The 16,559-nt window shown below is 31.9% G+C and overlaps 1 protein-coding gene across 2 annotated transcripts in view; it reads right to left on the bottom strand.

Annotated features, from left to right (window-relative positions):
* Nucleotides 1-200: 200 nt before the first annotated feature.
* Nucleotides 201-16,559, bottom strand: part of LOC135538188 (beta-1-syntrophin-like) — a 108,432-nt gene continuing 92,073 nt past the window's right edge. The window contains exon 7 of one of the 2 annotated variants that reach the window (XM_064964153.1): nucleotides 201-974. In XM_064964153.1, the coding sequence (XP_064820225.1) occupies nucleotides 885-974 (90 nt within the window). In that variant the 3' untranslated portion in view covers nucleotides 201-884. Of the gene's footprint in view, nucleotides 978-16,559 lie in introns of both variants that reach the window. The other variant, XM_064964152.1, reaches the window with a different exon arrangement.

Below are 16,559 nucleotides of genomic sequence, written 5' to 3' on the forward strand. Positions count from 1 at the left end.
GGAGTGTTTTGACATTTTAATTGTCATATTGCATTCATTCGATGGACCCCATTCCTCCACAAGTCAAGACATTGTTTGGACAGAGACTTGAACACATTTCAGAGTGCGTGTTTTGTGGGACGTTGGTTTGATTGGTTCTTGTTGAGGAAATACAGTGAACACCAGTTAGGACGCAAGAACAACCTGAAATACAAAGACAATCCAGAAATATGTAATTTATGTGCATCATTAACAGAGTTAAAATAAAACTAAGCCTTGAATTACAATAGCTGCCAAAGGCGTAGGACAGTTCAAATTTTCAAGCAGCCTTTACAATCTTTTTCACCGTAACTTTTTCATTTAAGTTAACAGTATCGCTGAATAATTTGCAGACAGAGATTGACGAAAAAACAATTAGCATAGGATGGATGGATGCTAGATAGATCATACTTCCAGTATGTTTTTAGTACCAAAACAATAGATTATTGTTCTTGTGCAGATTAACGACGATTTGAACAAAACAATTTCTGCTGTTGTAACTGATCTCTCACTATGATGTCATCGGTAATGCATGTGTTTCTATAAATACACAAAACAACTTCTTCTGTTGTAACTGATCTCTCACTATGGTGTCATCGGTAATGCATGTGTTTCTATAAATACACAAAACAACTCATTCCAGTTTTTTGAAACATGATCCATTCATTTTGAGCTGTTTGTGTGGACTTGAATCAGGGTAGATCCTGTGTCTAGTTCACTGCACATCACAGTCCTTGTTCTCGTAGTTCAGTTATCAGCCATGTCCTCCCCTGTTCTGTGCACTCCAGTGTGGAACTCCGAGACACTCCACTCTAGCAGTCTGGAACAGTTCAGTCCTTGTGGTCCGTTGGTGGTAAACAGAACCTTTATGCTACCAGGCCGAGCCTGGCGATCTTTGCCGAGAGGAATGAGTGGAGGATGAAGACGATAGGCTTTGGGCACGAGTGGAGGTCCAGCTGCTGAACATAGAACAGGAGAGAATGTTAGATGTTACATTCCAGTTCTGATGGTGAGTTCCATTATATTACAGTTCCATGAGATCTAATGGTGAGTTCTATTATATTACAGTTCCATGAGATCTAATGGTGAGTTCCATTATATTACAGTTCCATGAGATCTAATGGTGAGTTCCATTAGTTCTATTATATTACAGTTCCATGAGATCTAATGGTGAGTTCCATTAGTTCTATTATATTACAGTTCCATAAGTTCTAATGGTGAGTTCCATTAGTTCTATTATATTACAGTTCCATTAGTTTTAATGGTGAGTTCTATTATATTACAGTTCCATGAGTTCTAATGGTGAGTTCTAATATTACAGTTCCATGAGATCTAATGGTGAGTTCCATTAGTTCTATTATATTACAGTTCCATTAGTTCTAATGGTGAGTTCTAATATTACAGTTCCATGAGATCTAATGGTGAGTTCCATTAGTTCTATTATATTACAGTTCCATGATATCTAATGGTGAGATCTATTATATTACAGTTCCATGATATCTAATGGTGAGTTCCATTATATTACAGTTCCATGAGATCTAATGGTGAGTTCCATTATATTACAGTTCCATGAGATCTAATGGTGAGTTCCATTATATTACAGTTCCATGAGATCTAATGGTGAGTTCCATTATATTACAGTTCCATGATATCTAATGGTGAGTTCCATTATATTACAGTTCCATGAGATCTAATGGTGAGTTCCATTATATTACAGTTCCATGAGATCTAATGGTGAGTTCCATTATATTACAGTTCCATGATATCTAATGGTGAGTTCCATTATATTACAGTTCCATGAGATCTAATGGTGAGTTCTATTACATTACAGTTCCATTAGTTCTAATGGTGAGTTCTATCATAGTACAGTTCTATGAGATCTAATGGTGAGTTCCATTAGTTATATTATATTTCAGTTCCATGAGATCTAATGGTGAGTTCCATTAGTTCTATTATATTACAGTTCCATGATATCTCATGTTGAGTTCCATTAGTTCTATTGTATTACAGTTCCATGAGATCTAATGGTGAGTTCTATTATATTACAGTTCCATGAGTTATAATGGTGAGTTCTATTATATTACAGTTCCATGAGATCTAATGGTGAGTTCCATTAGTTCTATTATATTACAGTTCCATGAGATCTAATGGTGAGTTCCATTAGTTCTATTATATTACAGTTCCATAAGTTCTAATGGTGAGTTCCATTAGTTCTATTATATTACAGTTCCATTAGTTTTAATGGTGAGTTCTATTATATTACAGTTCCATGAGTTCTAATGGTGAGTTCCATTAGTTCTATTATATTACAGTTCCATTAGTTCTAATGGTGAGTTCTAATATTACAGTTCCATGAGATCTAATGGTGAGTTCCATTAGTTCTATTATATTACAGTTCCATTAGTTCTAATGTTGAGTTCTAATATTACAGTTCCATGATATCTAATGGTGAGATCTATTATATTACAGTTCCATGATATCTAATGGTGAGTTCTATTATATTACAGTTCCATGATATCTAATGGTGAGTTCCATTATATTACAGTTCCATGAGATCTAATGGTGAGTTCCATTATATTACAGTTCCATGAGATCTAATGGTGAGTTCCATTAGTTCGAATGGTGAGTTCCATTAGTTCTATTATATTACAGTTCCATGATATCTAATGGTGAGTTCTATTATATTACAGTTCCATGATATCTAATGGTGAGTTCCATTATATTACAGTTCCATGAGATCTAATGGTGAGTTCCATTATATTACAGTTCCATGAGATCTAATGGTGAGTTCCATTAGTTCGAATGGTGAGTTCCATTAGTTCTATTATATTACAGTTCCATGATATCTAATGGTGAGTTCTATTATATTACAGTTCCATGATATCTAATGGTGAGTTCCATTATATTACAGTTCCATGAGATCTAATGGTGAGTTCCATTATATTACAGTTCCATGAGATCTAATGGTGAGTTCCATTATATTACAGTTCCATGATATCTAATGGTGAGTTCCATTATATTACAGTTCCATGAGATCTAATGGTGAGTTCCATTAGTTCTATTATATTACAGTTCCATTAGTTTTAATGGTGAGTTCCATTAGTTCTATTATATTACAGTTCCATTAGTTCTAATGGTGAGTTCTATTATATTACAGTTCTATGAGATCTAATGGTGAGTTCCATTTTTTCTATTATATTACAGTTCCATCTAATGGTGAGTTCCATTATATTAGAGTTCCATGATATCTAATGGTGAGTTCCATTAGTTCTATTATATTACAGTTCCATTAGTTCGAATGGTGAGTTCCATTAGTTCTATTATATTACAGTTCCATGATATCTAATGGTGAGTTCTATTATATTACAGTTCCATGATATCTAATGGTGAGTTCCATTATATTACAGTTCCATGAGATCTAATGGTGAGTTCTATTACATTACAGTTCCATTAGTTCTAATGGTGAGTTCTATCATAGTACAGTTCTATGAGATCTAATGGTGAGTTCCATTAGTTATATTATATTTCAGTTCCATGAGATCTAATGGTGAGTTCCATTAGTTCTATTATATTACAGTTCCATGATATCTCATGTTGAGTTCCATTAGTTCTATTGTATTACAGTTCCATGAGATCTAATGGTGAGTTCTATTATATTACAGTTCCATGAGTTCTAATGGTGAGTTCTATTATATTACAGTTCCATGAGATCTAATGGTGAGTTCCATTAGTTCTATTATATTACAGTTCCATGAGATCTAATGGTGAGTTCCATTAGTTCTATTATATTACAGTTCCATAAGTTCTAATGGTGAGTTCCATTAGTTCTATTATATTACAGTTCCATTAGTTTTAATGGTGAGTTCTATTATATTACAGTTCCATGAGTTCTAATGGTGAGTTCCATTAGTTCTATTATATTACAGTTCCATTAGTTCTAATGGTGAGTTCTAATATTACAGTTCCATGAGATCTAATGGTGAGTTCCATTAGTTCTATTATATTACAGTTCCATTAGTTCTAATGTTGAGTTCTAATATTACAGTTCCATGATATCTAATGGTGAGATCTATTATATTACAGTTCCATGATATCTAATGGTGAGTTCTATTATATTACAGTTCCATGATATCTAATGGTGAGTTCCATTATATTACAGTTCCATGAGATCTAATGGTGAGTTCCATTATATTACAGTTCCATGAGATCTAATGGTGAGTTCCATTAGTTCGAATGGTGAGTTCCATTAGTTCTATTATATTACAGTTCCATGATATCTAATGGTGAGTTCTATTATATTACAGTTCCATGATATCTAATGGTGAGTTCCATTATATTACAGTTCCATGAGATCTAATGGTGAGTTCCATTATATTACAGTTCCATGAGATCTAATGGTGAGTTCCATTAGTTCGAATGGTGAGTTCCATTAGTTCTATTATATTACAGTTCCATGATATCTAATGGTGAGTTCTATTATATTACAGTTCCATGATATCTAATGGTGAGTTCCATTATATTACAGTTCCATGAGATCTAATGGTGAGTTCCATTATATTACAGTTCCATGAGATCTAATGGTGAGTTCCATTAGTTATATTATATTACAGTTCCATTAGTTTTAATGGTGAGTTCCATTAGTTCTATTATATTACAGTTCCATTAGTTCTAATGGTGAGTTCTATTATATTACAGTTCTATGAGATCTAATGGTGAGTTCCATTTTTTCTATTATATTACAGTTCCATGATATCTAATGGTGAGTTCCATTATATTAGAGTTCCATGAGATCTAATGGTGAGTTCCATTATATTACAGTTCCATGATATCTAATGGTGAGTTCTATTATATTACAGTTCCATGATATCTAATAGTGAGTTCCATTATATTACAGTTCCATGAGATCTAATGGTGAGTTCCATTATATTACAGTTCCATGAGATCTAATGGTGAGTTCCATTATATTACAGTTCCATGATATCTAATGGTGAGTTCTATTATATTACAGTTCCATGATATCTAATGGTGAGTTCCATTAAATTACAGTTCCATGAGATCTAATGGTGAGTTCCATTATATTACAGTTCCATGAGATCTAATGGTGAGTTCCATTAGTTCTATTATATTACAGTTCCATTAGTTCGAATGGTGAGTTCCATTAGTTCTATTATATTACAGTTCCATGATATCTAATGGTGAGTTCTATTATATTACAGTTCCATGATATCCAATGGTGAGTTCCATTATATTACAGTTCCATGAGATCTAATGGTGAGTTCTATTACATTACAGTTCCATTAGTTCTAATGGTGAGTTCCATTAGTTCTATTATATTACAGTTCCATTAGTTATAATGGTGAGTTCTATTATATTACAGTTCTATGAGATCTAATGGTGAGTTCCATTAGTTATATAATATTTCAGTTCCATGAGATCTAATGGTGAGTTCCATTAGTTCTATTATATTACAGTTCCATGATATCTCATGTTGAGTTCCATTAGTTCTATTGTATTACAGTTCCATGAGATCTAATGGTGAGTTCTATTATATTACAGTTCCATGAGTTCTAATGGTGAGTTCTATTATATTACAGTTCCATGAGATCTAATGGTGAGTTCCATTAGTTCTATTATATTACAGTTCCATAAGTTCTAATGGTGAGTTCCATTAGTTCTATTATATTACAGTTCCATTAGTTTTAATGGTGAGTTCTATTATATTACAGTTCCATGAGTTCTAATGGCGAGTTCCATTAGTTCTATTATATTACAGTTCCATTAGTTCTAATGGTGAGTTCTAATATTACAGTTCCATGAGATCTAATGGTGAGTTCCATTAGTTCTATTATATTACAGTTCCATAATATCTAATGGTGAGTTCCATTAGTTCTATTATATTACAGTTCCATGATATCTAATTGTGAGATCTATTATATTACAGTTCCATGATATCTAATGGTGAGTTCTATTATATTACAGTTCCATGATATCTAATGGTGAGTTCCATTATATTACAGTTCCATGAGATCTAATGGTGAGTTCCATTATATTACAGTTCCATGAGATCTAATGGTGAGTTCCATTATATTACAGTTCCATGAGATCTAATGGTGAGTTCCATTAGTTCTATTATATTACAGTTCCATTAGTTTTAATGGTGAGTTCCATTAGTTCTATTATATTACAGTTCCATTAGTTCTAATGGTGAGTTCTATTATATTACAGTTCTATGAGATCTAATGGTGAGTTCCATTATATTACAGTTCCATGAGATCTAATGGTGAGTTCCATTATATTACAGTTCCATGATATCTAATGGTGAGTTCTATTATATTACAGTTCCATGATATCTAATGGTGAGTTCCATTATATTACAGTTCCATGAGATCTAATGGTGAGTTCCATTATATTACAGTTCCATGAGATCTAATGGTGAGTTCCATTATATTACAGTTCCATGATATCTAATGGTGAGTTCTATTATATTACAGTTCCATGATATCTAATGGTGAGTTCCATTATATTACAGTTCCATGAGATCTAATGGTGAGTTCCATTATATTACAGTTCCATGAGATCTAATGGTGAGTTCCATTATATTACAGTTCCATGAGATCTAATGGTGAGTTCCATTAGTTCGAATGGTGAGTTCCATTAGTTCTATTATATTACAGTTCCATGATATCTAATGGTGAGTTCTATTATATTACAGTTCCATGATATCTAATGGTGAGTTCCATTATATTACAGTTCCATGAGATCTAATGGTGAGTTCCATTATATTACAGTTCCATGAGATCTAATGGTGAGTTCCATTAGTTCTATTATATTACAGTTCCATTAGTTTTAATGGTGAGTTCCATTAGTTCTATTATATTACAGTTCCATTAGTTCTAATGGTGAGTTCTATTATATTACAGTTCTATGAGATCTAATGGTGAGTTCCATTATATTACAGTTCCATGAGATCTAATGGTGAGTTCCATTATATTACAGTTCCATGATATCTAATGGTGAGTTCTATTATATTACAGTTCCATGATATCTAATGGTGAGTTCCATTATATTACAGTTCCATGAGATCTAATGGTGAGTTCCATTATATTACAGTTCCATGAGATCTAATGGTGAGTTCCATTATATTACAGTTCCATGATATCTAATGGTGAGTTCTATTATATTACAGTTCCATGATATCTAATGGTGAGTTCCATTATATTACAGTTCCATGAGATCTAATGGTGAGTTCCATTATATTACAGTTCCATGAGATCTAATGGTGAGTTCCATTATATTACAGTTCCATGAGATCTAATGGTGAGTTCCATTATATTACAGTTCCATGAGATCTATTGGTGAGTTCCATTATATTACAGTTCCATGAGATCTAATGGTGAGTTCCATTAGTTCTGTTATATTACAGTTCCATTAGTTCTAATGGTGAGTTCCATTAGTTCTATTATATTACAGTTCCATTAGTTCGAATGGTGAGTTCCATTAGTTCTATTATATTACAGTTCCATGATATCTAATGGTGAGTTCTATTATATTACAGTTCCATGATATCTAATGGTGAGTTCCATTATATTACAGTTCCATGAGATCTAATGGTGAGTTCTATTACATTACAGTTCCATTAGTTCTAATGGTGAGTTCCATTAGTTCTATTATATTACAGTTCCATTAGTTATAATGGTGAGTTCTATCATAGTACAGTTCTATGAGATCTAATGGTGAGATCCATTAGTTATATTATATTTCAGTTCCATGAGATCTGATGGTGAGTTCCATTAGTTCTATTATATTACAGTTCCATGATATCTCATGTTGAGTTCCATTAGTTCTATTGTATTACAGTTCCATGAGATCTAATGGTGAGTTCTATTATATTACAGTTCCATGAGTTCTAATGGTGAGTTCTATTATATTACAGTTCCATGAGATCTAATGGTGAGTTCCATTAGTTCTATTATATTACAGTTCCATGAGATCTAATGGTGAGTTCCATTAGTTCTATTATATTACAGTTCCATAAGTTCTAATGGTGAGTTCCATTAGTTCTATTATATTACAGTTCCATTAGTTTTAATGGTGAGTTCTATTATATTACAGTTCCATGAGTTCTAATGGTGAGTTCTAATATTACAGTTCCATGAGATCTAATGGTGAGTTCCATTAGTTCTATTATATTACAGTTCCATTAGTTCTAATGGTGAGTTCTAATATTACAGTTCCATGAGATCTAATGGTGAGTTCCATTAGTTCTATTATATTACAGTTCCATGATATCTAATGGTGAGATCTATTATATTACAGTTCCATGATATCTAATGGTGAGTTCCATTATATTACAGTTCCATGAGATCTAATGGTGAGTTCCATTATATTACAGTTCCATGAGATCTAATGGTGAGTTCCATTATATTACAGTTCCATGAGATCTAATGGTGAGTTCCATTATATTACAGTTCCATGATATCTAATGGTGAGTTCCATTATATTACAGTTCCATGAGATCTAATGGTGAGTTCCATTATATTACAGTTCCATGAGATCTAATGGTGAGTTCCATTATATTACAGTTCCATGATATCTAATGGTGAGTTCCATTATATTACAGTTCCATGAGATCTAATAGTGAGTTCTATTACATTACAGTTCCATTAGTTCTAATGGTGAGTTCTATCATAGTACAGTTCTATGAGATCTAATGGTGAGTTCCATTAGTTATATTATATTTCAGTTCCATGAGATCTAATGGTGAGTTCCATTAGTTCTATTATATTACAGTTCCATGATATCTCATGTTGAGTTCCATTAGTTCTATTGTATTACAGTTCCATGAGATCTAATGGTGAGTTCTATTATATTACAGTTCCATGAGTTATAATGGTGAGTTCTATTATATTACAGTTCCATGAGATCTAATGGTGAGTTCCATTAGTTCTATTATATTACAGTTCCATGAGATCTAATGGTGAGTTCCATTAGTTCTATTATATTACAGTTCCATAAGTTCTAATGGTGAGTTCCATTAGTTCTATTATATTACAGTTCCATTAGTTTTAATGGTGAGTTCTATTATATTACAGTTCCATGAGTTCTAATGGTGAGTTCCATTAGTTCTATTATATTACAGTTCCATTAGTTCTAATGGTGAGTTCTAATATTACAGTTCCATGAGATCTAATGGTGAGTTCCATTAGTTCTATTATATTACAGTTCCATTAGTTCTAATGTTGAGTTCTAATATTACAGTTCCATGATATCTAATGGTGAGATCTATTATATTACAGTTCCATGATATCTAATGGTGAGTTCTATTATATTACAGTTCCATGATATCTAATGGTGAGTTCCATTATATTACAGTTCCATGAGATCTAATGGTGAGTTCCATTATATTACAGTTCCATGAGATCTAATGGTGAGTTCCATTAGTTCGAATGGTGAGTTCCATTAGTTCTATTATATTACAGTTCCATGATATCTAATGGTGAGTTCTATTATATTACAGTTCCATGATATCTAATGGTGAGTTCCATTATATTACAGTTCCATGAGATCTAATGGTGAGTTCCATTATATTACAGTTCCATGAGATCTAATGGTGAGTTCCATTAGTTCGAATGGTGAGTTCCATTAGTTCTATTATATTACAGTTCCATGATATCTAATGGTGAGTTCTATTATATTACAGTTCCATGATATCTAATGGTGAGTTCCATTATATTACAGTTCCATGAGATCTAATGGTGAGTTCCATTATATTACAGTTCCATGAGATCTAATGGTGAGTTCCATTATATTACAGTTCCATGATATCTAATGGTGAGTTCCATTATATTACAGTTCCATGAGATCTAATGGTGAGTTCCATTAGTTCTATTATATTACAGTTCCATTAGTTTTAATGGTGAGTTCCATTAGTTCTATTATATTACAGTTCCATTAGTTCTAATGGTGAGTTCTATTATATTACAGTTCTATGAGATCTAATGGTGAGTTCCATTTTTTCTATTATATTACAGTTCCATCTAATGGTGAGTTCCATTATATTAGAGTTCCATGATATCTAATGGTGAGTTCCATTAGTTCTATTATATTACAGTTCCATTAGTTCGAATGGTGAGTTCCATTAGTTCTATTATATTACAGTTCCATGATATCTAATGGTGAGTTCTATTATATTACAGTTCCATGATATCTAATGGTGAGTTCCATTATATTACAGTTCCATGAGATCTAATGGTGAGTTCTATTACATTACAGTTCCATTAGTTCTAATGGTGAGTTCTATCATAGTACAGTTCTATGAGATCTAATGGTGAGTTCCATTAGTTATATTATATTTCAGTTCCATGAGATCTAATGGTGAGTTCCATTAGTTCTATTATATTACAGTTCCATGATATCTCATGTTGAGTTCCATTAGTTCTATTGTATTACAGTTCCATGAGATCTAATGGTGAGTTCTATTATATTACAGTTCCATGAGTTCTAATGGTGAGTTCTATTATATTACAGTTCCATGAGATCTAATGGTGAGTTCCATTAGTTCTATTATATTACAGTTCCATGAGATCTAATGGTGAGTTCCATTAGTTCTATTATATTACAGTTCCATAAGTTCTAATGGTGAGTTCCATTAGTTCTATTATATTACAGTTCCATTAGTTTTAATGGTGAGTTCTATTATATTACAGTTCCATGAGTTCTAATGGTGAGTTCCATTAGTTCTATTATATTACAGTTCCATTAGTTCTAATGGTGAGTTCTAATATTACAGTTCCATGAGATCTAATGGTGAGTTCCATTAGTTCTATTATATTACAGTTCCATTAGTTCTAATGTTGAGTTCTAATATTACAGTTCCATGATATCTAATGGTGAGATCTATTATATTACAGTTCCATGATATCTAATGGTGAGTTCTATTATATTACAGTTCCATGATATCTAATGGTGAGTTCCATTATATTACAGTTCCATGAGATCTAATGGTGAGTTCCATTATATTACAGTTCCATGAGATCTAATGGTGAGTTCCATTAGTTCGAATGGTGAGTTCCATTAGTTCTATTATATTACAGTTCCATGATATCTAATGGTGAGTTCTATTATATTACAGTTCCATGATATCTAATGGTGAGTTCCATTATATTACAGTTCCATGAGATCTAATGGTGAGTTCCATTATATTACAGTTCCATGAGATCTAATGGTGAGTTCCATTAGTTCGAATGGTGAGTTCCATTAGTTCTATTATATTACAGTTCCATGATATCTAATGGTGAGTTCTATTATATTACAGTTCCATGATATCTAATGGTGAGTTCCATTATATTACAGTTCCATGAGATCTAATGGTGAGTTCCATTATATTACAGTTCCATGAGATCTAATGGTGAGTTCCATTAGTTATATTATATTACAGTTCCATTAGTTTTAATGGTGAGTTCCATTAGTTCTATTATATTACAGTTCCATTAGTTCTAATGGTGAGTTCTATTATATTACAGTTCTATGAGATCTAATGGTGAGTTCCATTTTTTCTATTATATTACAGTTCCATGATATCTAATGGTGAGTTCCATTATATTAGAGTTCCATGAGATCTAATGGTGAGTTCCATTATATTACAGTTCCATGATATCTAATGGTGAGTTCTATTATATTACAGTTCCATGATATCTAATAGTGAGTTCCATTATATTACAGTTCCATGAGATCTAATGGTGAGTTCCATTATATTACAGTTCCATGAGATCTAATGGTGAGTTCCATTATATTACAGTTCCATGATATCTAATGGTGAGTTCTATTATATTACAGTTCCATGATATCTAATGGTGAGTTCCATTAAATTACAGTTCCATGAGATCTAATGGTGAGTTCCATTATATTACAGTTCCATGAGATCTAATGGTGAGTTCCATTAGTTCTATTATATTACAGTTCCATTAGTTCGAATGGTGAGTTCCATTAGTTCTATTATATTACAGTTCCATGATATCTAATGGTGAGTTCTATTATATTACAGTTCCATGATATCCAATGGTGAGTTCCATTATATTACAGTTCCATGAGATCTAATGGTGAGTTCTATTACATTACAGTTCCATTAGTTCTAATGGTGAGTTCCATTAGTTCTATTATATTACAGTTCCATTAGTTATAATGGTGAGTTCTATTATATTACAGTTCTATGAGATCTAATGGTGAGTTCCATTAGTTATATAATATTTCAGTTCCATGAGATCTAATGGTGAGTTCCATTAGTTCTATTATATTACAGTTCCATGATATCTCATGTTGAGTTCCATTAGTTCTATTGTATTACAGTTCCATGAGATCTAATGGTGAGTTCTATTATATTACAGTTCCATGAGTTCTAATGGTGAGTTCTATTATATTACAGTTCCATGAGATCTAATGGTGAGTTCCATTAGTTCTATTATATTACAGTTCCATAAGTTCTAATGGTGAGTTCCATTAGTTCTATTATATTACAGTTCCATTAGTTTTAATGGTGAGTTCTATTATATTACAGTTCCATGAGTTCTAATGGCGAGTTCCATTAGTTCTATTATATTACAGTTCCATTAGTTCTAATGGTGAGTTCTAATATTACAGTTCCATGAGATCTAATGGTGAGTTCCATTAGTTCTATTATATTACAGTTCCATAATATCTAATGGTGAGTTCCATTAGTTCTATTATATTACAGTTCCATGATATCTAATTGTGAGATCTATTATATTACAGTTCCATGATATCTAATGGTGAGTTCTATTATATTACAGTTCCATGATATCTAATGGTGAGTTCCATTATATTACAGTTCCATGAGATCTAATGGTGAGTTCCATTATATTACAGTTCCATGAGATCTAATGGTGAGTTCCATTATATTACAGTTCCATGAGATCTAATGGTGAGTTCCATTAGTTCTATTATATTACAGTTCCATTAGTTTTAATGGTGAGTTCCATTAGTTCTATTATATTACAGTTCCATTAGTTCTAATGGTGAGTTCTATTATATTACAGTTCTATGAGATCTAATGGTGAGTTCCATTATATTACAGTTCCATGAGATCTAATGGTGAGTTCCATTATATTACAGTTCCATGATATCTAATGGTGAGTTCTATTATATTACAGTTCCATGATATCTAATGGTGAGTTCCATTATATTACAGTTCCATGAGATCTAATGGTGAGTTCCATTATATTACAGTTCCATGAGATCTAATGGTGAGTTCCATTATATTACAGTTCCATGATATCTAATGGTGAGTTCTATTATATTACAGTTCCATGATATCTAATGGTGAGTTCCATTATATTACAGTTCCATGAGATCTAATGGTGAGTTCCATTATATTACAGTTCCATGAGATCTAATGGTGAGTTCCATTATATTACAGTTCCATGAGATCTAATGGTGAGTTCCATTAGTTCGAATGGTGAGTTCCATTAGTTCTATTATATTACAGTTCCATAAGTTCTAATGGTGAGTTCCATTAGTTCTATTATATTACAGTTCCATTAGTTTTAATGGTGAGTTCTATTATATTACAGTTCCATGAGTTCTAATGGCGAGTTCCATTAGTTCTATTATATTACAGTTCCATTAGTTCTAATGGTGAGTTCTAATATTACAGTTCCATGAGATCTAATGGTGAGTTCCATTAGTTCTATTATATTACAGTTCCATAATATCTAATGGTGAGTTCCATTAGTTCTATTATATTACAGTTCCATGATATCTAATTGTGAGATCTATTATATTACAGTTCCATGATATCTAATGGTGAGTTCTATTATATTACAGTTCCATGATATCTAATGGTGAGTTCCATTATATTACAGTTCCATGAGATCTAATGGTGAGTTCCATTATATTACAGTTCCATGAGATCTAATGGTGAGTTCCATTATATTACAGTTCCATGAGATCTAATGGTGAGTTCCATTAGTTCTATTATATTACAGTTCCATTAGTTTTAATGGTGAGTTCCATTAGTTCTATTATATTACAGTTCCATTAGTTCTAATGGTGAGTTCTATTATATTACAGTTCTATGAGATCTAATGGTGAGTTCCATTATATTACAGTTCCATGAGATCTAATGGTGAGTTCCATTATATTACAGTTCCATGATATCTAATGGTGAGTTCTATTATATTACAGTTCCATGATATCTAATGGTGAGTTCCATTATATTACAGTTCCATGAGATCTAATGGTGAGTTCCATTATATTACAGTTCCATGAGATCTAATGGTGAGTTCCATTATATTACAGTTCCATGATATCTAATGGTGAGTTCTATTATATTACAGTTCCATGATATCTAATGGTGAGTTCCATTATATTACAGTTCCATGAGATCTAATGGTGAGTTCCATTATATTACAGTTCCATGAGATCTAATGGTGAGTTCCATTATATTACAGTTCCATGAGATCTAATGGTGAGTTCCATTAGTTCGAATGGTGAGTTCCATTAGTTCTATTATATTACAGTTCCATGATATCTAATGGTGAGTTCTATTATATTACAGTTCCATGATATCTAATGGTGAGTTCCATTATATTACAGTTCCATGAGATCTAATGGTGAGTTCCATTATATTACAGTTCCATGAGATCTAATGGTGAGTTCCATTAGTTCTATTATATTACAGTTCCATTAGTTTTAATGGTGAGTTCCATTAGTTCTATTATATTACAGTTCCATTAGTTCTAATGGTGAGTTCTATTATATTACAGTTCTATGAGATCTAATGGTGAGTTCCATTATATTACAGTTCCATGAGATCTAATGGTGAGTTCCATTATATTACAGTTCCATGATATCTAATGGTGAGTTCTATTATATTACAGTTCCATGATATCTAATGGTGAGTTCCATTATATTACAGTTCCATGAGATCTAATGGTGAGTTCCATTATATTACAGTTCCATGAGATCTAATGGTGAGTTCCATTATATTACAGTTCCATGATATCTAATGGTGAGTTCTATTATATTACAGTTCCATGATATCTAATGGTGAGTTCCATTATATTACAGTTCCATGAGATCTAATGGTGAGTTCCATTATATTACAGTTCCATGAGATCTAATGGTGAGTTCCATTATATTACAGTTCCATGAGATCTAATGGTGAGTTCCATTATATTACAGTTCCATGAGATCTATTGGTGAGTTCCATTATATTACAGTTCCATGAGATCTAATGGTGAGTTCCATTAGTTCTGTTATATTACAGTTCCATTAGTTCTAATGGTGAGTTCCATTAGTTCTATTATATTACAGTTCCATTAGTTCTAATGGTGAGTTCCATTAGTTCTATTATATTACAGTTCCAAGATATCTAATGGTGAGTTCCATTAGTTCTATTATATTACAGTTCCATTAGTTCTAATGGTGAGTTTCATTAGTTCTATTATATTACAGTTCCATTAGTTATAATCGTGAGTTCTATTATATTACAGTTCCATTAGTTCTAATGGTGAGTTCCATTAGTTCTATTATATTACAGTTCCATTAGTTCTAATGGTGAGTTCTATTATATTACAGTTCCATTAGTTCTAATGGTGAGTTCTATTATATTACAGTTCTATGAGATCTAATGGTGAGTTCCATTATATTAGAGTTCCATGAGATCTAATGGTGAGTTCCATTATATTACAGTTCCATGATATCTAATGGTGAGTTCTATTATATTACAGTTCCATGATATCTAATGGTGAGTTCCATTATATTACAGTTCCATGAGATCTAATGGTGAGTTCCATTATATTACAGTTCCATTAGATCTAATGGTGAGTTCCATTATATTACAGTTCCATGATATCTAATGGTGAGTTCTATTATATTACAGTTCCATGATATCTAATGGTGAGTTCCATTATATTACAGTTCCATGAGATCTAATGGTGAGTTCCATTATATTACAGTTCCATGAGATCTAATGGTGAGTTCCATTATATTACAGTTCCATGAGATCTAATGGTGAGTTCCATTATATTACAGTTCCATGAGATCTAATGGTGAGTTCCATTATATTACAGTTCCATGAGATCTATTGGTGAGTTCCATTATATTACAGTTCCATGAGATCTAATGGTGAGTTCCATTAGTTCTATTATATTACAGTTCCATTAGTTCTAATGGTGAGTTCCATTATATTACAGTTCCATGAGATCTAATGGTGAGTTCCATTAGTTCTATTATATTACAGTTCCATTAGTTCTAATGGTTAGTTCTATTATATTACAGTTCTATGAGATCTAATGGTGAGTTCCATTAGTTCTGTTATATTACAGTTCCATTAGTTCTAATGGTGAGTTCCATTAGTTCTATTATATTACAGTTCCATTAGTTCTAATAGTGAGTTCCATTAGTTCTATTATATTACAGTTCCAAGATATCTAATGGTGAGTTCCATGAGTTTTAATGGTGAGTTCCATTAGTTCTATTATATTACAGTTCCATGATATCTAATGGTGAGTTCTATTATATTA

Source organism: Oncorhynchus masou, unplaced genomic scaffold (assembly GCF_036934945.1).
Source record: "Oncorhynchus masou masou isolate Uvic2021 unplaced genomic scaffold, UVic_Omas_1.1 unplaced_scaffold_929, whole genome shotgun sequence".
Taxonomy (NCBI): Eukaryota; Metazoa; Chordata; class Actinopteri; order Salmoniformes; family Salmonidae; genus Oncorhynchus; species Oncorhynchus masou.